This window comes from Hippichthys cyanospilos, chromosome 2 (genome assembly GCF_059441005.1).
Source record: "Hippichthys cyanospilos isolate Australia breed blue-spotted pipefish chromosome 2, RoL_Hcya_1.0, whole genome shotgun sequence".
Taxonomy (NCBI): domain Eukaryota; kingdom Metazoa; phylum Chordata; class Actinopteri; order Syngnathiformes; family Syngnathidae; genus Hippichthys; species Hippichthys cyanospilos.
This window is the reverse complement of record NC_142370.1, coordinates 10350877-10374267: the sequence shown is the minus strand read 5'-3', so window position 1 is coordinate 10374267 and position 23391 is coordinate 10350877. Positions and strand designations below refer to the sequence as shown.

The 23391-nt window shown below is 41.4% G+C and overlaps 2 protein-coding genes across 3 annotated transcripts; one reads left to right on the top strand and one right to left on the bottom strand.

Annotated features, from left to right (window-relative positions):
• Window positions 1–460: 460 nt before the first annotated feature.
• On the bottom strand, window positions 461–15161 carry LOC148427205 (uncharacterized). The gene is made up of 9 exons (XM_088407675.1): window positions 14433–15161; window positions 12834–13058; window positions 11558–11716; window positions 8304–8375; window positions 6278–7249; window positions 4935–5048; window positions 3331–3380; window positions 1817–2915; window positions 461–1014 (listed from the first exon to the last, which is right to left on the bottom strand). The coding sequence occupies exons 1-9, from the start codon at window positions 15123–15125 to the stop codon at window positions 877–879; spliced, it is 3522 nt and encodes a 1173-aa protein (XP_088263801.1). The 5' UTR covers window positions 15126–15161; the 3' UTR covers window positions 461–876.
• On the top strand, window positions 14977–23278 carry LOC148427204 (oxysterol-binding protein-related protein 2-like). Of its 2 annotated transcripts, none has more exons than XR_015864748.1 (14): window positions 14977–15874; window positions 16125–16265; window positions 17718–17832; window positions 18063–18138; window positions 18415–18549; window positions 18674–18771; window positions 18847–19029; window positions 20007–20114; window positions 20189–20278; window positions 20361–20487; window positions 21152–21256; window positions 21321–21444; window positions 21785–21885; window positions 22070–23278. XR_015864748.1 is itself a non-coding variant. In XM_088407676.1 (14 exons), exons 2-14 carry the CDS (start codon window positions 16229–16231, stop codon window positions 22170–22172), a joined length of 1392 nt encoding a protein of 463 aa, XP_088263802.1. In that variant the 5' UTR covers window positions 14981–15874; window positions 16125–16228; the 3' UTR covers window positions 22173–23278. The 2 variants fall into 2 exon arrangements, 1 of the variants encoding a protein (XP_088263802.1); XM_088407676.1 differs by having other exon boundaries at window positions 14981–15874; window positions 21795–21885.
• The last annotated feature ends 113 nt before the right edge of the window (window positions 23279–23391 follow it).

Below are 23391 nucleotides of genomic sequence, written 5' to 3'. Positions count from 1 at the left end.
GAGGGCTTGAGCACATCAAGTCATTTACAGTCTAGAACAACGGGGAAACGTGTGTTTTTGAAGTGTTATAGTCAGGATGAAGTGGTTAAGGAAATGGATGGATGGTCTTTTTACTCATTTACCTATTTTTAGCGATAAAAAGTTAATATTTGGTCTATATTTTATGTGTTTTGTCTTTTTACTGCAGAAATGGCTAAATATCTATTAGTACCCTTTAAGTAAAAAGCAGCTAAAAAAAAAAAGACTATCATTGTTGCTATTGTCATCAATCTGAATTGTTTTCAAGTTAAAAAAAATGGCACGTGCTAGTTGTTGATGTGACAGATGAAGGTCAGGCAGTCATAAGAGAAAGAAAGCTGTATTTGAGGAGCTCAAATCCCATTAACTACTTAGAATTGACTTTCTTTTTTTACGTGACACTACAAGCTTCTGCGAGCTGGCGATGTAAGAGAGCTGATGATTCCGAAGCAAACGCATGCACATTTGCATTTATTCAATAGCTTGTTCAAATAACTTGTTTCTTCAAATAAAAATCCAGTAAAAGACTTGACAGGACAACACTGTTGAAAAGTCATTGAACCATTGTAATTAGGCTTGGGTGTGATTCATACAGATAGGAGATCGCAGGCCTGTCAAATAGAATGAATTCAGATTCACTGATTGTGTTATGAATCCAACAAAGATGTTGCTTGTGCGCAGAATAAGAACACTTCTATGCATCTACTAAAGAATGAGGCCTATTGTAAAAGAAATAAGGACACGAGAATGAATTGCACCACAAAACAAATTAAAAAATTCCATCTTAACACACTGAAATCAAATTCCCACACTTCATCACAATCTTGTTGTGCACCGAGATTAGCATCTGATGTGCCTTCACTGACAATTGGGCCTTGCAGTCTGGCATCTTGTGGCATTGATCTGAATGTTGGAAGTCTGTCTCTGGGTCGATCGAGAAGGACGAGCAAAACAGAAGGTCAGGGTGCTGCCGGAGCTGCACTCGTAATTTCCTTCCTAGTTGGACATGCAAAGAAAAAAAAATGAAGGGATGTAAGGGATGCAACGTGATTTTTGAATGTATTTTCTTGGAACCAACACCGAGGTTCTTCTCCATGCAACCAACCATGCCTGGGAGTTGGGTGCAATTATGTCTGAGATAAAGTTCCGGCCGCAATGCGGGCAGCACACTGTCTTTTATCAAATCAGAGGCTATACGAGCTGAGTTAAAAAAAAAACAACAACAAAAGAAATCAACTTCAAATTGTTTTTCCTGATATCAAAGACATATATCGATTCTTTCAAATGTTTTTTTTCCTCTCACATCCATGTGATGTCTGATTTCATTCGAACGTTTGTCATTGTACTATGATTTATAGAGACCACAAGGTGAAAGCACTGAAATCAACTAGTTTGAAGGAAGGGTGAAGGGGTTATGTATTGGCCAGGCCACGCCCACACATATACTTTACGGGTGGTAAAAAAAAAAAAAAAAGACTCACGACTACACGGCCACCCCTCACTTAGGTGTGTTACCCTGGCGACCCCACTGAAAATGTTTCCAACACTGCTTCTACTGGACATTTTTTTGTTAAAAAAAAAAAAAATGGAAGAGAGCAATGTACATTGATAAATCTTTCACTTGGAAAGACAAGTTTTATATCATCCTTGCTGGTATCAAAGGTTATTCAACACAATGGTTGGTTCAAGGACGCGACTAGCCTCGATATTGAGGTTTTTGCGAGGTATTCACCTCAAGCTGGTGCCTTTAACAACAGGATACAGTACGGGAGAGTCAAAACTATTATGCTGAACTCACCTCTGCCATGGTAGATCTCAGGATGTATGTAGCACCATTAGTCCCGCTTTTGCGTTTCTCCTCTCTTTGGGCTCGAGTGACTTCGTCTCTCTGTTTCATGAACCTGTGGTTGACAATCCTGGTCACACTGTCGTTCCTTGGCAATGTGGTGGCAGAAGTCCTCGCGGGAATGTTCTCCAGGCTGCTTTTCATCTTCGGGGTCGACCCGGGTTTTTCTGCTCGACCACTCACTCGGCGTAGAAACTCAGAGACCAAACCCCCTGCAGATTTGTTGGGGGACTTGAGGGTCTGTCCTGGAGGCTCACTAAGAAGAGGGCTGAGGTTCTGTCCTGCAGCAGATCTGTGATTCAGTTGGTGACGCCACAGTGTCCGATCGCGAGCGTTGGCTGTCGATACCCCAGATGCAGACTGGCTGCGATACAGTTTCGGGGAAGAGGTGGCGAGTCTGGATCTCTCGGGTCTTGGCGTTAGTCTTTCCAGTGAGCTCGAGATGTTGCGAGAGCGGGCGGAGATCAGAGAAGAGCTGACCGCCCGAGAGGGGCTGTTTCTCACCTGGGGTCCTTCCGTCTGCAGGCCGACACTCACCATCAGCGGCCTCAAATGAGTCTGTGTTCCAGAGGAGGCCACGTCCACCCCTCGGCCCGCTAATCTGGTTCTGTTCATATGTGAGCCGCCCTGTCCCACCTGCCTCCAGCCAGCCGCCATCTCCTTCATATCGTCGCTCAGGTTGGCAGAAGATCCCACACAGAGCGTTGAGAAAGAGCTTGGCGGCGTCCACCAGGGAGATTGAGTGTCCACAGATTCTCGGTCACTTTCGGGACTTTGCTTGAGCTGAGCTAGCTGGACTCTGCGCTTGGACGGGGGGCTGTAGTAAATACGCAGAGTTGACTTTTCTGGAGCAGTGTGGCTTCTCTCCATGAACATCTGCTCAAAGTCCAGCTCAGGGAAGCTAATTGGCATGATTAGATGGTCCCACATCTTAACAGGCTGCTCCTGGTCCAGGAGGGCAGCCTGCTGGCTCAGATAGCACCAGTTCTTCCTTTTGTAGGCGTGTGGAGAAAGCTGGCGGCGAAGTTTCTCCCTAATGGAGAGGCAAATCCTGCAAAGATAGTGGGGAGTTGCTGACCTACAGTACAACCAGAAACCTCATGGATGTAAAGTAAATCAAGGGTGTCCAAATACTGGCGGAGGTCATTTGACGAGTCAAAAACAGGGGTTGCTTGACTCATTTCTGTTTTTAACACCTCAGGTAATAAAATAACGGTTTCAGAAAAGAATTAATTCAACATTCTTGAGCAGGACACGTCCACAGCATTTAAAAGCGGTAATTATAAATGACTTTATTTTTCAGGATTTTGGCTGTGTATTTGGCATGTGTTTGGCTAAAGGTGGTTTAAAAAAGAGCTGGTACCAAATTAATCAGGTATTAAGTCATCAATGATTTTAGATAAGTAACTTCTTAGAGGAATCAATTACTTTAGGTACTTCTGGATGTAAATGTACAAATCACTCACCTGTCAGCGTCAGAGCGTCCTTCATCAGTTACAACAGCACTGACAGCACACTGAACATGGAAAGAAAAGATACATTCACGTTGCTTCATTATTCTTTATCAAAGACATTTTAACTCATTCAATGACGGGGATGTATTTTCACGTTTTTTAAGAGTCCAGACATTCAATCCCAGATACTTAAGTATCGAGTTAATACTCAAGTATCTGGGATTTAATGTCAATCTCAGATACTTAGATATCGATTTAATACGTAAGTGTCTGGGATTTAATGTCCTGACTTAAAAAAAAAAAAAAGTGAAAATACGCCCCTAGCATTGAATATGTTTATGTACTTTACAAAGCAGTAGTACCATGACAGATGACATTTGATCTGCGAAGTTTGTCGGCTTACAATAGCACAATGCAGCAACAAAGGGTAACAATCGATAAAATGGCATTCATTTTGTTCTGGTTTTTTTTCATGGCATGTTTTTCATGGCACTTAACCAGAAAACATCAAAATGTAGCACAGCACGCAATACTGTAAATGACAAAAATCAAAACATTTTTTAGCCAAGAACTTGACAGATACTATTAATGGCTCAGGAAGTTGCATTAATAACTCGTTTTCCACAAAGTGAGCTGCGTTCACCCTTAGCATAATGCATGAACAACATCCATGGATGAAGATCAGTTAGGACTACAAATTGATAGTTGAGTTTTGGTTTTGCCTAACGATTTAAATAAATGTTATTTCTTTCATTCTGTTAACGTTAAATATCTCATTCCAATAATATGTTCTATGCTCCCCCACTAGTCTAAAAATTGTATTCTTTTCGGAATATGACTCAAGCAGCGAAATCTACCTCTTCTTTGATGAGGGGATGGCCATCTAGCCACTTGCTGTTGATTTGAAATGACACCATAGTTTCTGAGGATCAATTGCGACTCACCCTGTGAAAGTCACATGACCTAAGTCAGAAATAGAGGTGAGCCGTGATTGGTCGTTATCTGAACACGTGATTTCATTTTCAGTCGAAATGAAGTGATGAAATGGCCGCCCCCTGAGACCGTAAAAATCAGGTGGATTTTGCTGCTTAACTCATATGCCACAACACAATGTTAATCAGAACGCCGTGTTCAGAATAGTAGGGGTTCATGGCACATATTTTTGTTATGGGGTTGTATTCCCCTAGAGGGTGTTCTGTTCATTGGTAGTTCTTAACCTTCCTTAGACTACAAGAGAAAAAGGAAAATAAGGATTAGAGTCAGGCCACCAAAACAAGATCATTCCTTACGGGAATCAATCTGATCTTACCAAGCAAATCCTGACCATTGCACCTGCCTCAACTCAAAGCTTTGGATTTCTAGTTAAAAGGATGGTCTCAAGTGCTACGTTTGAATCCCAGCAGGATGCTTTCAGTGTGTTTGCATACTGCAGATTGCATTTGAACTCTGCTGGCCTGTTTGGCTGGCTGCAGCCACGACAGGAGATTAGCCCCAATACTTTGGCAGCAGTTCGCTCACGGTGCTTGCTGTCCTGTCAAAAGGGCGTGCAGCCAGAGAGACGGATCATCAGCAGGACTACCCGCTACATTCCGCAGTAGGAGGACACATCCTCTTACCTCAGCTGCCTTGTTCAGGACATCGACGGCTTGGCTGTCAAGTCTTTCCCCCTGGAGCTCAGCACTGATGCTTTGCAACAAAGCTCGCAACATGGTCACGCGTTTGTCCTTGGCCTAAATCGTATAGAGCAAAGTTTTAGCTTTTGCCGTACATACTCAACCCTTTTGCAGTATTTTGTCCAGTTCTTTGATCTTTACATCAAAGGGAAAGCTTTGAAAGAAGACACGAGACACGAGAAAGAAATTGACCCCTAAAGGATGAAAATACTGCACAAAGGTTAAGGGAAATTAGTATAAACACAACCATCTTTGAACCAAGCGTGCATAGTATAGGCCAGTACTGGTCAAGATACAGTATCCTAATTAATACTGTTTAGTGTTTGTGGAGTAAAATTTAAAATGAATAGACTAACATATTAGAGGCCCCATGTTTGGCCAAATTGCTGGCAGACTGCAGAAAGGAACTTTGTTGATATAATATCACATGTGATAATTGGGCATTTGATGTCCTCAAGTTGGGAAAAGGCTAAACTGGGACAAAAGAGCCCGATTGTCTATGTGTGTGGCTTAACTGTAACTGACGAATACACATCACACGCTTGCTAAGTGAGTAAATGAAGGCAGAGACTTCAAACATTTTCTTAGAATAAATACTTGGCAGAAATACTGGCCTTGATCCCCTTTCATCAGAATGATAGAGGATCAAGGATGGTTCGAAAAAAAAGGTTGTCAGGATTTTTACTTTTATCTTTGACTATTATCACTTTGAAGTCAGAATTCTGACCATATTTTCGCTATTCTCACTTTGACGTCAAAATAATTCTGTGAATACGCTCCGAATAATCCCCTTAAAGTTAGAATTCTGGTAAGTGAGATTTCAAAGTAAGATTTCTGACGAAAATGTGAGAAGAATCAGAATTCTCACTTCAAAGCTACAATTCCAACTTTGAAGAGAGGATTCTCAGAATAAAGTTAGAACTCTTATTTTAAAGTCAGAAATATGACAATACAATCAGAAGTGAGACTTTTGACTTTTTGATCTTCAGAATTCTCCCTTTATAAATTATCGCTTTGAAGGGAGAATTCTGACATAATTCTGACAGTGACAATTTTGACTTGAAAGTGAGGATTCTTATTTTAAAGAGAGAATTCCCCACAGTTACAATTTTCAATTTAGAGTCAAAATCTTAAAATTAAAGTCAGAATTATGAGAATATAGTCAGAATACTGAGGTAAAAGTGAAAATCTTTCCTCGATTCTTGCAAATTTTGATGTGTTGGCTTTAGTTGCTTTTTGATGGTGAAAATCATATTGAAAAAAGCCCACAAAGAGCCATTAGTTACCTCTTTTGCTTCGTGCACAGGTTCCTGACACCACTGATGGAGTATCCACAGAATTTGCATGGCCAGTTGCACTCTCATGTCCCATTTGGGTGACGGGACTTGGGTCTTTGGTTGTGCTCTCTCATCCACATCGACGTGGAGAACCTCAACGCATTCTTGCTTTCTTTCTTGAAGGGTGTGTTTGCCATTTAGAAGCACCTCAACTCTCATAATAAAAGCCTGCAGCATGGCCTGCAGAATCTCCAGTGCATCGCTCAAAGGCCCTGGCAAGATGGGGTATGTTTTACCATCTGTTGGTGAGTCGAGCGTGCTAGAGGGAGATGAGCAGTGGCCGTTTTTGGGTGGAGTTTTCACCAGCTGGATGGCGGAACTCAAAATGCAGGAATGGTCTCTGAGAGCCATCAGAGTTGTATAATCCGTGGCGGTCAGTCCTTTGGGGCTGCCGTCAGGTGACTTACTCTCAACGCTCTCTGATGGCTCCCACTCGCCTCCGACGGGACCTTCTCTCGTGATGTGACAAGATGGAAGCTGCCCTTCGCTCTCCACTACAACACTTGCGGTTTTCAGACTCTGCCCTCTTTCCTTTCTTTTCTTCCTCAGAGTGGAAGGTGACAGCCGTTCGTCTGGAACGTTGTGACTACCTTCTTCCTCGCCATCTCTCTCTCTCAAGTCGTTCATTTCCGCTCGCAGCCCGCGGTTCTCCACCTCCAGCTCCACGATGCGGCGGCTCAGGAGCATGGCCTCCTCTTCCACCAATTTTAAGTGAACTTTGACCTCAGCCTCCCTGGCGTAGGCGGACTTTTGTTTGCTCTCAAGCGATTGGGAGGCGTCCAGGTCGCCGTAAGCAGAATGGTAGCCTGCCAGCTGCTCGTGCAATACCTCGTTCTCAGACACCGTCTTGGTGAGCTTCTTGCACATGAGGGCCAACTCTTCTTTGGCGAAATGTAGCTGGCACTTGAGATCGCTGTCATCCTGCGGAGGAGGCGGGACCGTTATTGGAACGTGGAGGTTTAACAAAATCCATCCATCCATTTTCTAGAACCGCTAATCCCCACAAGGCTTGCTGGTGCCTATCCCAGCTGGCTTCAGGCAGTAGTCGGGGGACACCCTGAAGTGGTTGTCATCCAATTGCAGATTTAACAAAATACACTTGCAGATATGTTTGTGTAAACTTGTAGGCAAAAACATAGCATTTGTCCCATAATGTCACTACGTATTGATTTGCACTACAGATGTTTATATGAATGGATTAACAATGGGGTCTTTTCCTTGAAGCCTGATGACAGTCATCTTATTGCCATTGTTACTGACAAGTTCTGTTATTATTGCGCTGACAATACAGCTATCTGTGCATCTTTTATTGTATAATTCTTGCATGGAGCAATGAGAGACTCATTATGTCAATATCATGAATTGTAACTGGTAGAGGTTATCTTAACGTTTGGCAGTGAATTTTGTCTCGATGGGCTTTGCTTTCATTTCATTGTCTGACAACATGATGCAGATGTAACTTTGAGTAGCAATCAAAGATATGCTTTAAGAGAGAAATCTAAAAGTCACATTCACAGCAATGAAATGTGCAGGTATTGGTGGCACAAAAACAGGAAATAATGTGAACACACCGCAAAGTTCTATCAACGGATTTAAGTCAGGGAGGCTTAACAAGTGGATTCAATTTTCTCAATGAGATTAGGGTTAGAGAAAAACTTGTGCATGCACATAATTGATGGTATTATGTGAAAAATGGCCTAATGAAATATTAACCAATAAAAATGAATATTTCATTTCTTGAATTTTGACTACAGGTATAATCTACTCAAATACTTTAACTTTATTTTTTTAACTTGCTTATTTGCAAGTCAATATTTGCTGACATTATGGAATAATGGTGCTATATTTTTAGCATTTAACCTGAAAGTGTATTCATAGTTAAAGAACCTAAAATGTTTACCCCGCAGTGGTAGCTCCACTTGCATGATGATGAATTGATGCATGTATTTAAACAAGACTAAAAAAAAACCCAAACCTCTAACTGTTGAGACAGCCTCCGCTCGGTTTTACTGGTAGTTGATCTTGCGCTTCGCTTCTTTATCAAGCTCTAAAAAATAAAACAATGCAGGCCTGTGATTCTAATGTGATACCTATCCACAATTTTCTAATTCTACATTCCAAGTAACATGACCCCCCCCCCCCCCCCCCCCCCCATCAACAGTCAAATTCCTGGCACACTAGAACCCTGATACACAACATGCATGTGGATTTTGATACTTAAAATCATATTACACATACACAATAATACACAACATTATTCAGAATGCAATGTAAAGACTCACAGGGGCACATAAAACATAGAATTGTAAAGAAAAAAATTGTGTTGACTTTCCCTTCAATGTAAAGCACTGATGTTAGCATCAACCATTCTAATATGAGAAAGGCTAGTTCATCTGAGTGACTGGCTGCCCGACAACAATGCTGCCCAGTTTGAGTTATTGCCGAAACACGTCTGTGGATTGTAATTGCTATGACTAAATTACTGAATATAGTCTCCATTTTTCAGTCGTCCCAACTACCAAGTTTGGACATGTCAACCAGAGTTGTTTGCAAAGGATGAAAATCTCATCACGGAGCCCATGTGACATCAAGAGATGCAGACTGGCAGGTGGGCCAGCTCTGTGTGCTGGAATGTCGCGCCCCACCTTGGTCCTATCTATTACAGTGAAGATGTGCTACCGTGCATTGAATTTTTTTACAACACATTCTTGTTACCCCAGACTGTAAATTACTCAAGAAATTTGATACTAGAGATAGAAAAAAACTAATATTTATTCTGATTATCCAACTATAGATATAAACATTAATTGCTAACTATTAATTTGGATCAGACAATAATCAAGCTGTCTGAATTTTAAAATATATTTAGAGATATGTTAATTTTAACATTACATTTTTTGCAGCACACCTGAGCAGGACTAAGAACACATTTACAGGTATTTCTCACTTTTCATTTTGATGTTCTATGTTAGTGGTTGTCAAAGGGGGTATGTGTATCCCTGGGGGTACGTGAGGCACTTAGGTATGTGAGATTTTAACAGGATTTCTGCAGTTATCAGCGAACCTAATTGAGACCATTTTAATGCCTTGAAACAGTATAGTTTTCAAATTAAGAGCAAGTTCATTGGAACATGAAGCAAATTATTGCTAATTTGTGTTAAAGTAAATCCTTAGACGGATGCGCAGACAAGCCAGAAATAAAATAGATGATGTTACACGATCTATTTCTGGAGTTGCTGAATAAAATATACTGTGGTCAATGAGGATAAATGTGCTGTAACCATAAGATTGCTACAAAAGTGGGAATATGTCAAACAAACTAATGAAAGAAAAACAATAGCAAACAAAAAATGGAAACATTAAAAAAAACACAGCAAATAAAAGATGCGATCATAGAAAACGTAAGCAAACTTATGACAAAAAAGTGCAAAAAAAAAAAAACAACAACAGACCGAGATTAAAACAGCTGCAGGCAAAAAAAAAAACAAAAAAGAAGCAATCACACAAACAACATGAATACAAATTTGAAACAAAACAACTGCAAAAAAACAAACAAACACTGAGATGAAAACAGCTGCAATGACAATATATGCTGCAAAGTGACACCACTCAAGGATAGTGAGGCCACGAGTGGGTGGGATCGAATGGCATGAGAAGTTAGTCCTACCACAGCGGAGCAATGGTAGCCATTAAAAAAAAAGAGAAAGAATGCGCCTTCTTTTCACTTGTTTTGTTGTAAATTGGCTTCCATTTCCTTTTTGTTTCTGCGTCTTTTCTTTTTGCTGTGTTTTTTATTGTGTTTGCGTTTTTTTGGTTGCAGTTATTTTCTTTATTGTTTGTTTGCCTCATTCCTGCATTTGTAGCTTTTCCAGTTACAGTGTGCTCGCCCCCCTGTCGGCCACAGTCAAAAAATTTCATCCAAAAATGTTTTGCGTTGGTTGGGCGTACCTAGTTGAAAAAAAATGCACTTCACAGGAACTACTGCTCTATGTGATGTAACAAAAGGGATCCAGGTGGAATGTGAGAGTTGCTCAAACTGTGTTTTGGGCTCCTGGATGAGGTAAGATAAGTAGATTTTCCCCGCAAGCAGCTGTCGCCCACTGAGCTCAGGCCAAAGCAGAGAATCCTGGATTAAAGCAGACATGTGTCACGAGTGAAGAATGTCTGCTGGCCTCAAGGATAACGCCTACGTGGAAACTGAAACTTTAAGGGTGTAAGAGTTACCTATCAGCAACAAACCATTCACTAATGGTTGTAGGTCACTGTGTCGCCATTGCATGCCAACTCCCGCCTTGCGGGATGCCATAATACAAGCTGATCCTGATTTAGCCAGGCTTAATAGAAGCAGAAAATCTCAGGTCTATTTTGGTAATCCCTTTCTTGCTTGCACCATCGACTCGTTTTTCTCAGTTGAGGATGTCAGTTGCGCTCGGAGGTCAGACTTCAGCATACCAGGCGGCTGCACCCACCGCGGCACCGGGCAGCTGCCAGCCCGACCCATGAGCTCATATTATACGCTTCGGGTGAGAAGTACACTTGTGAGGGGTCACCATGGGTTCGCTGGTGGCATAGTTATAATAGTTTAGGATTAAAAAAATATATTTTATTATAGTTATTTCCACAGGTGGGTGTTTAACAATTTTTTCGTCATTCATCGGCAACTTGGGCCCCCTTCGGTCATCGTCGGTCCACCAGTTTTTTCAAGCAGAACCGAACTGTATTTGTCAGCCCATCAATTTCATTTACTCGCGCTTCTGTAATCCATGAGAGGTGTGCGTTTTACAATTTTTTGCTGGTTTGTTATCCATCCTTGAGTGACGGATACAATGATAAACAAAAACCCACTTTCTTGATTGATTTGCATAAACCAATCCCCCAAAACAAATTGAATTAAATTGTTTTGTTGAAAGTCAAATTTGTTGGAAGGTCATGTCTGATGGGGGTCCAATTCCTGTCCGTGCTCCGAGGTTAATTCGTTGAACAAATTGACCCAAATACTGTGTCAGTCCATTTTTGAGTCATAATTTAGCTATTTTTAACCAAACGGTTTTTAGAATGTATTATATAGTTTCAGTTTTCTATTTTAATTTGTTAACGAAAAGGTTTTATAGTTACAGTTTTTCATTATCTTTCATGAACTATAGGAACCTTGGCTGTCCCTTTTAGACTTTGAATGCATCCACTCATATGGAATGAGATTTGTGCCTGTAAAACTCAAAAGTGTATCACCTCTCTGGCTTTCTCCAACTCAGCCTGCAAGACATGCTTGGCCACCTCCAGCTCTTGCGTCTTCTCTCGAAGCATCTCATTCTCCCAGTCCAATTGGCCGTTCTTCTTCTGCACCACCTCCAGCTCATTGTACAGTCGCAGGGACACACTCTTTGCAACCTGCGTGCAAAACCAATATGGGGAGATTTGGTGCTACCATCAAATACCTTGAAGGAAAAATTCAGGTGCGTGAGTGAAAACTGGAAATTTCAGGACAGCTCTTAAAGAGCAGAAAAAAAAAAAAAAAACTTGATGGCACTTGTGTGTCCCAATAGTTGGATCGGTCAAAGTAAGGTGGTACTCAGTTATCTGCGGCAAGAGCAAATACTGCATTACAGATTTTGTTGTGTTTTTTCAGTTAGCCAAATTTACATTTTTTGTGAAATTTGATTTATTTTGGAGGCTATGATTCCAACCTGGAAGTTAGCTGCTTAACTTGCTAAAAGCCCACCTCTGGCCATGCCACTTTCATGGCATCATCCTAATGTACCGCCCATTGCTCTGTGAATGCGGGCGTATATTTAGTCTGAATGTGTGGCACGGGGTTGGTACTCAATTTGTGACTTCACAAAGTGAGGATAAAGTTGTGTTTTCAGATTGAGCAGGGCTGGTGCTCAGAGTCCAGTAATGAGCAGAAATGCTCACAGATGTGTGAATGACATATTGGGGATGTTTTTGGTGGGGAAAGGGCCCAATAAATTTCTAAAACTTGATAAAAGTTGATTTTACATGATAGAGGATTTTTAAAAACCTTCCATCGAATATGCACACACAGGTTGAAGCGTATTGTTTCACATTTTCACGAAAGCATTGTTTTTTTTCACACTATTTTACATCATATTGCAAAAGAAGTGAGCTGCTGGTGTCTGACTACAATTTCATATTATATTCTATACATTTATCTCAGAAAAGCCCACCTAACTTGATGCTAATGCTCAATGTGAGATTTTATTTAAATGCTAACATTTAGCATGATGGATAAAAATTTGGGATGAAAATGATGGATTTCTCTGCTCAGTTCATCAGACTGGGGGGAGCTGCTGGGAACATTTTATTGAAAATAACATTTTTGAGTTGACTTCCTATTTTAATATGTATTGTGTGATCTATCCGGGAAAATAATGGCTTGTATCTTGCAAACCTTGTAAGTCGGATCACTGGCACAACAAGGCACTTGTTTGAGATACAGTATTGTACTTTCTATGTGAACAAGTGACATTTTTCCCACGACCCTGACCTTGATATCATGCTCAAGGGTTCTGACCAGCTCCCCATCCACCTGGCCCGTCTGTGCCACTCTGATGCTGCACCGCTCGGCCTTGCGGAGGCGGTACTGAAGGATGCGACAAGTCTTGTTGGCTTGCTCCAGCTGGTGCCGAAGATCCTGCAGCTGGCGCGCCTCCTCCTCCTGGAACATGTCACGCATCTCCAACATTTCGCAGCGCAGCTCCTCCACTTCATCCTGGGATGGGCACAGCACAGTGTTTATCTAGCCACACCATTGATATTCAACTGTTCTGAACTATGCAATTGGGATTGCTGTCAGGGAAAGGCGATTTGTGCAAAAATGACTGAAACCATGGTGGAGTACAAGGGTTTTGAGAAAGTTTCATTTTATTATTATTCATCCATCCATTATCTGTAGCCATCCTCACTAGGGTCGCTGGCTTGCTAGAGCCTATCCCAGCTGTCTACGTGCAGTAGGCGAGGGACACCCTGGACTGGTTGCCAGCCAATCGCAGGGCACACAGTGATGAACAACCATTGACGCACCCAATCCCACTTGAGGACAATTTCAAATATCCAATACTCCTCTCAATTGCCTAGCATGTTTTTGGAATGTGGGAGGAAGCCGGAGTGCTCGGAGAGAACATGCAAACTCCACACAGGAAAGCCGGAACGAGTAGAATTTGAAGTTGGGACTGAACTGTGAGGCGAACGTGATAACCACTGTTCCCCCAAGCCACTATTTTGTTATTATTATTGTAATTTCATTTTTTCATGAATACAAAGCAACCGAATAATCAAAATTCGGAAAGGGGGAAAAATGTTTTATGCTATGAACAACATTGTGACAGACAAAAACAGCAACAAACATACTGAAGAAAATGGTGTTTAGATTTTTTTTTCTCGTCAGGTGATTGTAAATACTCAGGATTAGGGCTCCAACATGTTGGGAAAAAATGCCATATGTGATATGACCCATATTACATATTAAAATTCCATGTGGGAATTTACTGTGGTGATATTCTATGTTACAATGTTTACCTAAAAAAATCAAATTTTAATTATCTAATGAAATAAACGCTTTTATGCAGTAAAGTACTTAAACAATGAATTGGAATAATTTACACGTTTTTTAATACAAATTCATTTAAAGTTAGTCAAAAAACGAGCAAAAGTCCATAGTATGGAATGTACCGCACCTTTTCAGATATGCATATAGCACGTGTAGTAATAGCAATGACGATCATTTTCGTAATGTATTAAACAGCCCTAATCTGGATCCAGATAATCCCAAATCGACTAAATAAAATACAACTTTTTGAGAACGTAAACCATTGATTCGCTAGCATATAAAATGTCATAAAATGGCATAGTTTTGTACAAAAAAAAAGACAATTTGAATACCATTTTTTTTTCCTGTCCTTTGCCGAGGTTATCGAATATGGACTCGTTAAACGGACGTTGAAAGTCAAGAGAGTCGGGTGCAAAAGAAATGTGATCGGGACATTTCCGATAGAAACCCTTGAGCAAACAAAGCAGCTGATGTAAAACTGGCTAGTTTCACCAAGAGTAGATAATGGAATCAAAAACAGAGTTGAAAGTGTCTTACCCTCAAATACTCATTGTCTGACTTTAAATCTTCCACCTCCCTGCGAAGGTCATCGGTGGTCTCTGCCATGATGAGATCCATAAATGCCCCGGTGGAGTTGGCCAAAGTGAGGGCTCCTCCAACAGCATCCGGGGGAGGAGAGCAAGCCTTGAGCGCTGCTTTGACGCGCTCGTCGCCGCTGTTTTTGCCTTCACCGAGCGGGCCCTCGTAATTGGCTCTCCTGTCAGTCCAGCTTAATTCATTGCCGCTGATGGAACAGTCGCGCTTGTTGCCCTCCCACGTACAATCGGATATTTCCGAGCTGCTATCGGAGGAGGGTTTCTCCGACAAGCAGCCGGAGTCTTTGCTCAGCTCCTCGGACGTGTTGCTGGCGTCAGAGAGTTTCCTCTGGGTACCGGCCGGGCGCCTCTGGCATTCTGGCGCGGCGCTCGGCGGACGCTTTGCCGTTGTTTTCCCCTCTTTTCTACAGCAACGATGGCGCGCTGATGTTCCTCCTGACAGGTATTGGCTGTCTTTAGACGTGGACTCCTTTTTCTTCTTCTGGACCGGTGGCTTTTGGCTTCGGGGTGCACTCTTGGCACACCTGTCTCCTTCTTTGTTCATCGTGCAACAGTTTTCCCGCTTTTGTTTTATGCCAGCAAGAGCAATTGAGTTGAGCTCCTTCACTTCGGGCTGACCATGTCGTGTGTTCATTCAAAACTCTCCAGTAAACGGGCGCCTCATACTTTTGATCCGCAAAGACTCAAAACCTGTCAGAAAAACAAATGTCTTTGAGGTTTTGGTAAATTGTGTTTCCGGTTATTGTTTCAAAATAAAATACACGCGGAATTTTAGCGATGGTGCAGGAGGTTAGATGGGGGTGTTTAATAACTAACTAAAGCTTTTAGCGAATTTCCGAAGGGATTCTTTATTTCATTGCCGATCTCATTTCCCGCTAGTACGTGCCCCGCGTCGTGGTTTGTTTGAGCTTTTGTTTTGTCATTTCGTTTCCGGGTTTCTCCACCATTAACTCAAAACTTGATGGCGCCGCAACTCCTTACCAATGCAATGTTTTGTTATTGTGAAATTAATTGATTCTGCAGATTGAGTAAAAAGTGAAGAACACTTTGAATAATTTATACATTAATTAATATTTTTTGTACATTAAAACACTACCGAGTTATTTCGAGGGTAATGTTGTCAAATCTAGACATAGTAAATTTAGAATTGGTCTTTGCCGTAAACGTCACTGGTATCATGAAATAATTCTGTGTAGTAAATGTCAGTTTTGTTTTTGGACCTTTACCAATCCAAAAATAAGGCGCGTTATGCGCGTCGAAGCGTCAATTCCCAAACTGCGTAGTGGTTGGATAATACTTGTGTCAATCATGGTGTCCTTGCCACCTCCTTCCACCAGAAGGCTGAGCTGATTCCGAACTCTCCTGGATTGTTTATGTTAGCAGGTCAGTCATCGCAATCGCAGATATATTTCAGTCAACTCGATGTGCATTCTCGTGTCAACATCTCAATTGCCCTTCTGTACTTGTGTTCCGCTAACGTTAGCCAAATGTCTCCTGCGGGCGTTTCAACTCACCAGCGTCGCTAAGTGCTATTTTTGCTAGCTCGCCGGGGCGACACGCTTGTTAGCAGGCTGCCAGCTGTCGGCCGCCCGCTTCCATAACAAAGGTGTGAACACCTTGCATATGTTCACAGTGGTGTTTTGCCCCCCTGCAACCATCGGAGGGAGTCCAAACTAGGGGGGCTCGCTCGGTGCTTTGGGCATGACTTGTGACTGAGAAACGTCCTCTCGACTTACTATGACCAGCGAAGAGGAGTTTTACGACGCCGAGACAGGTGAGGTAAAGTCGCCCGGGCTGACCGGACAGCTGTCTATTACTTGAATAGTGCTTTCCTCACTAAAGCACTCAAAACACTTTTACAATGTTTCCACATGATACTCTCTGATGTATGCACAAATATAACGCTATATTGATGGGACGCAACTGCAGGTTTAGTATCTTACTCAAAGACACTTTCACGTGATCGGAGGATCGAACTACAACCTTTAGGTTGCAAGATGATGACCACCTTTCATAAATGTCATGTACAAAATATTTAAAGGAACTCTCCATTTATTTGTCAATTTTCTAGCAGTATAAATCATTTTGGAAGTTCTTTTGTCTCTAATGAGTCTGATAACCAAATTCATTTTCATATACAATTAAAAACACTTTTGGCCCTTGTTCTCAGCATCACATGTGCTGAAGATTTAGGTAATGATGAATCAGCTCAGTTTGTGAAAGTCAAATGATCAAAAAAAAGTTGTGACTGATCAATACTAAGTCTTTACCACATGTAATGTCATTATCTGGTGACGGCAAATGGGAAAATGCGTTTCCAAAAGTATTCATTGTACGTGCAAAATAATTTAGCTATCAAATTGATTATAGACAAAATAACTTTACTGCTGAAAATGGCTCAAGAAAGGACTATTCTATTAAACACACACACTGACAATTTATAATAATGATGATGATTATTTCAAGTTAAATCCAAAGTTAAAAAATATTGGAATGCAAAGATACTGATGTCTGTAAAACACTCATATCTTTCCCCATCAAGTTAAATGAAATTAATTTGTTCCAACTCCACCTCTGCACAAAATGCATTTTCCCTCTTGTTTTATTGGTTTCCCCTTTATCATGCACGTACATTCGTAATTTTATTGGAAATGTACTCATAATTGAACTTTTATATATTGTTTTCTATATTGGCGGGCAACCAGTCCAGGGTATCCCCCGCCTACTGCCTGAAGATGGCTGGGATAGGCACCAGCAAGCCAGTGATCCTAGTGTGAATAAATGGCTAGAAAATGAATGGATGGATTTCTATAAAGCAAAATGGATTTGCCCGCTGCATGATGGGGATATTGTCTTGCTCCAACTGTTGTTATAGTTGGTTTGTAGCCACTTGGTTTTAGGAATAGCCAGCCCGATATCTGGCTTTATTTCAAAGCATAGGTACTTGCGTTGGCCGCTGATACTCGTATCGGCAGGTCTCTTGGAGCAATTTTACAATCATAAACACAAATTAGAAAAATACAAACTTGACTTTAATTATATGAAATTTTGAGGGAAACACCAAATTTCAATAGATAGGCCTTTCTTTGAAATGATCTATCATAGTATTCGTGTCTATCTGAAAAATGTGGTATCAAACATCCCTACGAGATGACCAAGGGTAGTACTAGGTTTGTGGGTGTACATTTCTTGATATGCACAATTAAAAGGAGTTGTTTTGTCTCAGGGCTGGAGTCAGATGATTCTTTGGAAGTCAGTTTCAAGGACGCACTGGTGTTTGACAGCAATGACCAGGTCTACGATGGCTCCGCTGCAGAATACGAGACAGTTTGGCGGCGTAGGTGAGGAACCTTTGCATGATATTCCCTCCTTCATTCATAGTTCATAACACCTTTCTACTTAAGGTGCTCAATGTGCTTTACATGGAATACTCATTTACCTACTTATGATGCAACATCAGGAGCAAGTGGGGGTTCAGTGTCTTGCTTAAGGACACTTCAAAATGGGCACAATGGTCGAGAATCGAACCCACAACTGAGAACGTGACTTTTTCTGATGTTGTTTTTACCAGGAAAGTCCTGCCTGCTGAAATGATCAGCAGAAACCATTTCAGTGTGACAAGCATATTAAAGAAATGTATCGGCATGGTGAGTCATGGATATTATTATTAAAAAAAAGTAATTCAATAATTTGAGGGGGGATGATTTTTTAATTTTTTTCAACTGAACTCTTGCTCCTGTTCTGTCATCACTCAGCTATATTTGGTTTGGCTATCACATTTTTGAATCATCAGAAGGACCAAAATAACTGCAGTAACAGTACACTGGATTTGTGTGCTTTTTCCCTCCATTATGCACCTAAAAAAATGTGCATCATTTCAAAACACTGTTGTGTAAATGTTGTTTTATGTTGCGTTGCTATAGGAGCTGTCCAAAATAGCTATGCCAGTTGTGTTTAACGAGCCACTGAGCTTCCTCCAGAGACTCTCGGAGTACATGGAACACACTCACCTTATCCACAGAGCCTGCGCTTTGCCTGACTCCATCGAACGCATGCAGGTAGGCGCAACTAATGTGTCTCGTGACTGTCAGTACTTTGACAGTGTGCTGCAAGTGTTTTGTGAAGCTAACTCGCAGCTTCAAACAAACTGAAAATGAGCACTGCTTGATTTCCTCCCGCCAGGTTGTCGCTGCATTTGCTGTTTCAGCTGTAGCATCTCAATGGGAACGGACTGGAAAGCCATTTAATCCTTTACTGGGGGAGACCTTTGAACTCACAAGGTATAGATTATTAGAAGAACACTGGAGAGAAAAATATGTTCACTTGATCTTTGATTTTTTTTTTTCTTTTTAAAGAGAGGAAGATGGCTACAGATTGATCTCAGAGCAGGTGAGCCATCACCCTCCCGTCAGTGCCTTCCATGCAGAGTCTCTGAAGCAAGAATTTGCATTCCACGGATCCATCTACCCCAAACTCAAATTCTGGGGCAAAAGTGTGGAGGCTGAGCCCAAAGGCACCATGACGCTGGAGTTACTGAAGTGAGAAAAGTTCAACGGGGATGAATATTTTTGCAACGCACTGTACGAGATCACAGTGGGAACCAGGGCTATGTTGATGTTGTACATCTCTGCTGGTCTCGATACTCCTAAAAACGTACTGATACCAGACTGAGTAGGTTGTAGCCACATCAGACATTTCAACATACTTAAAGGAGAAGTCCACCCAAAAATGTCCTTTCCAATAAGGTATGTTCGATATACCTGAATTCGTCTAATCATGTCATTCTCAATAGAATTACATTTGTGGAATATGAATTGATCGGCAAAATCACCCCATTTTTATCCATCTCAGGAGGCGGATATGACCAATCAAGGTTCAGCTGTGCTTGGTCATTACAATACTCAAACCCTGAGCAGCTCTATTGTCATTTTCAGGTGACCACAAGAAGCAACACGGCGCCCCCTGAGGTGGATGAAAACATATTCCAAATAATTAAAATACTGTTTTTACACTCATGAGGCTGCTTAAAAGGAAGGGAAGGGGATGCAATGGTGAGATAGCATCATCTTGATACATGATGATAGACACTAAAAGGGGCTCTATGTCAAGTTTGTTATAGCAAGGGATTAAGCTTTTTCTAGCTATTGCACAATGCCATTATTACAGTAATTAAGAGCGACTGAACAATCCGAAGAGAGAAGTGACGTGATAAAAATGTTTCTATTGTCTTCTTGTCAAATTGCCCAGATCTATCTTTTGGTGCTATCAAGAAGCAGTTTTATTCTTTCTTGTTTTTAATTCACCAGACCTTATAGTCTTCCTCACCCCTTCTTACTTGTCTCTTATGTAGGCTGGGGTCTGCACCTTGTTTTGCATAATTGTGACAGTGTAGGCTCGAAGAGCATGTAATGAAAAGCATGGTGGAGAAAGTTCTGTTTCACATTTGGTTCATCGAAATAACAAAGCAATTTTGAAGATGCTGTGATTTTTTTTTTTTTTTTTCTCAATTCCTCAGACATAAAGAAGCATACACGTGGACCAACCCAATGTGCTGCGTGCACAACGTCATCATTGGAAAGCTTTGGATTGAGCAGTATGGAACAGTAGAGATTGTAAACCACAGGTACAGATCTTTTCTTGTATGAGTGAGTGGAAGCATTTTCATGGATTGACCCTGTAATTATACTAATGATTTAGCACGGGAGAAAAGTGTGTGCTGAACTTTAAACCGTGCGGGATGTTTGGCAAAGAGCTGCATAAAGTGGAGGGTCACATCCAAGACAGGAGGTACGAACGATGCAGTGTTTTCATGTTCAGTGCGCCGTACATTTTTGACTGCATTTGGTTTGCGTCACCGCTGCCGAGCTAGGAAGAAGAAATGCCGCGTGATTTATGGCAAGTGGACCGAGTGCATGTACAGCGTGGATCCCAAGGTTTATGAAGCCCATAAGAAGTCTGACAAGAAGGCGGGAGTAGACTCAAAGAAGATGAAGCAGGTGAGTGCCTTTTGAAATCACAGCTAAAACAGTTTTGGGTAATCAAAAATGTCATGTCATGTCATCACATTTCTGAACAAAAATATTCCCATTTCCATGCGAGATGCTTACCTCTCTTTAAAATATCTTGCAACTTGCTTCATACAACCTGAATCAGATTTTGAGGCCTCGTTTTCTGTCCACAAATTTAGAAGACATTTATTGTGTTTAGGTTTTATTCAACTGACAGTTAGGAGAAAGTACAAATGGAAGAGCATAGTGTACAGAAAAAACATTGCTAAGGTTTTCCCCTTTTTTGACATGTTCTTTTCTTCTCTAAGGATTGTGTGTATTCATTTTCCTTTTCTTTCACAATAACATGCAGTGGCATGAGTAGCAGGTAAGGTAAAATACCGTATTATATTTGGTTTCTGTACTGTGCTGCTGCTGCTATGTCCAAAGTGTAGTGTCTGAGTAGCTCATTGCTAGCACTTCCCCATAATGTCTTGCATTGACATGCATTGTTGCTTGATTGATGTGTACTATTTGTGGCAAGTATATTCTTGTGACTCCATTGTTTGCATCAAGTTCTGCCCTTCCATGTATGAGCTAACGTCAATGATTGGTGTGTGTGTGTGTGTGTGTCTGTGTGTGTGTGCGTGTGTGTGTGTGTGTGTGTGTGCAGGAAAATAGTTGTGAAGATGAGAATGCAGTTCAAGAGACTGTAACTGTGATACCTGGAAGTGCCTTACTCTGGAGGATATCACCACGACCCACTCACTCGGGACAGGTAGGCATGATAACCCACATGCCCGCACCTCACGGCTCACGCTAAGCCTCGACATCTCGTTCAGATGTACAACTTTACCAGCTTTGCCGTGACTCTAAACGAGATGGAGCCCGGCATGGAACAAATCCTGGCGCCGACCGACTGCCGGCGGAGGCCCGACATCCGAGCAATGGAGTGCGGAGACATAGGTAGCGCCAGTCAACGTCTCGATGGGGGGTGCCCAAACTTTTTTGCTCCGAGATCTAGTTTTCCAGCAGCCAACCTCCAACGATCCACCGGAAGGTTTTTAGCTTGCTTGGCCAAAAGTGCAATGATATACACAGGGAGAATGCACTGCCTGTCAGTCTACTCCATTTTAATAAAACAGCCAAACATTGTGCGAAAAACAGTTAAATAAATAAACTACCTTAATAAGCAATGCATGACACAAATGGCCTTGATATGCTTTTTTCGATTGGCGTATCTTTTTTTTTTCGTCTGACTTTAGCCCCCCATGTAGTGTGACGTCACGTGGTCTTGACTTTATATACTTACACAGAAACAGCAAGTGCTGAGAAAGAGCGCCTTGAGGAGAAACAGAGGGCTGCACGCAGAGAGCGATCCAAGGATGAGGAGGAGTGGTCGACCAGGTAACCAATTGTGTGCACTGTTTGCAAAAGCCTGCTAGCTTGCTTGTCACAAACAGCGTTTCCATGGGCCATTAGTAATCATTAAAAGTCAGAAGTAACACTAATACCGAAGCTAGCATGTAATTAGGATACTGACCCACTGACATGAAAATAATTCCACACCGTTGTGCTTATGGCACTTCAGGTGGTTCCAGATGGCAGCCAACCCTCACACTGGCATGGAGGACTGGCTGTACAAAGGTGGATACTTTGACAGGAACTTCACCAACTGTCCCAACATTTATTGACAACGGAAGCTAGCGCTCACTTGAGTTCTCTTTACAGCTTAAGATAGATTTGACTTATTGGAAGATGTCTGTGGTTGCGTTTGAACTGATCATGTACCTGTTTGTGAATGCCACCCATGGGAAAAGTTCTAATAAGGTTACTTACTGTAGATGTTGACTGCTATCCTCACCCATGATATGCTTTACTCTTCATAGTCCACATACAGTAAATGTTACAAAGCTGTAAAAGGAATTTGGAGCGCTGTTGGGATGGGACCGTCTGTCTCCTTTTAAGTTCAGGTGCTAAACTCCGATGTTACATATAGACATATTCAAATTTCAGGGGTTATTTAAATGCTAGCTTTCTATAATCCATTATAGAATATTTAAACTACGACTAACCCACTATTAAGACATACTAGTAGGGAAAGAAAGCCCCCCCACATGCTGTTGTCTGCTGTTGCTGCATATGCGTCCAATTGTGTGTCAAATTCTGTGCTGATCCTTTACACGTTAAAGCCATAAAATATATTCTGTTCCTGGCGGAAATTCTCTTAATGTATTCACATTTGAATTTCAAAGCAAAGGGATTTTTGGTTGAACCGAAAGCTGTGACTGTGTATTTGAGACATTTTACTGTATCTTCACACAAGAAAAAATAATTTCGCCGTGTGCAAGGATTCTATCATTTTCTTTCAACAACCAAAGTCCTGTACGAACAGGGCCCAAACCTATGCAAGCTGATCCAGTCAATCCTTCTGAAATGTGAAAAATGTAAACATTTGATTCGTGTTGAACTTTGCAGCTGATGTGAACGTGTATACATAGACTTTACACGCTAATTATTTTTATTGTGTTTGAGCACTAACATTGCAAAAAACTGTGCAGTAGAAGACTCACAGCCCTGTGCACATCCAGTACACTATTATTTGGTGAACTAGGCTTACTTGAGTTTCAAGCACTTTCAACCCTGCAAACACTAAGTGTGCAGGATTCAATAGGCTTCCTGTTTATGATGCTGGGTATGTATTGTCTGTTCAGTTTTCATCTCCCTGATAGAAGGACACTTCCACACAAGAACCAGGTATACTTAATAATGCATTAAAATATGTCACTATGAAAATGAACTGGGCGTGTCATGTTCTTTGATTATTCTCCACTTTGTGTTATCATAGAAAATTAGATAATTTTATCAACCACTAAAACGTTTCTATCAACAACACTTTCGAGTTTTCAAGCG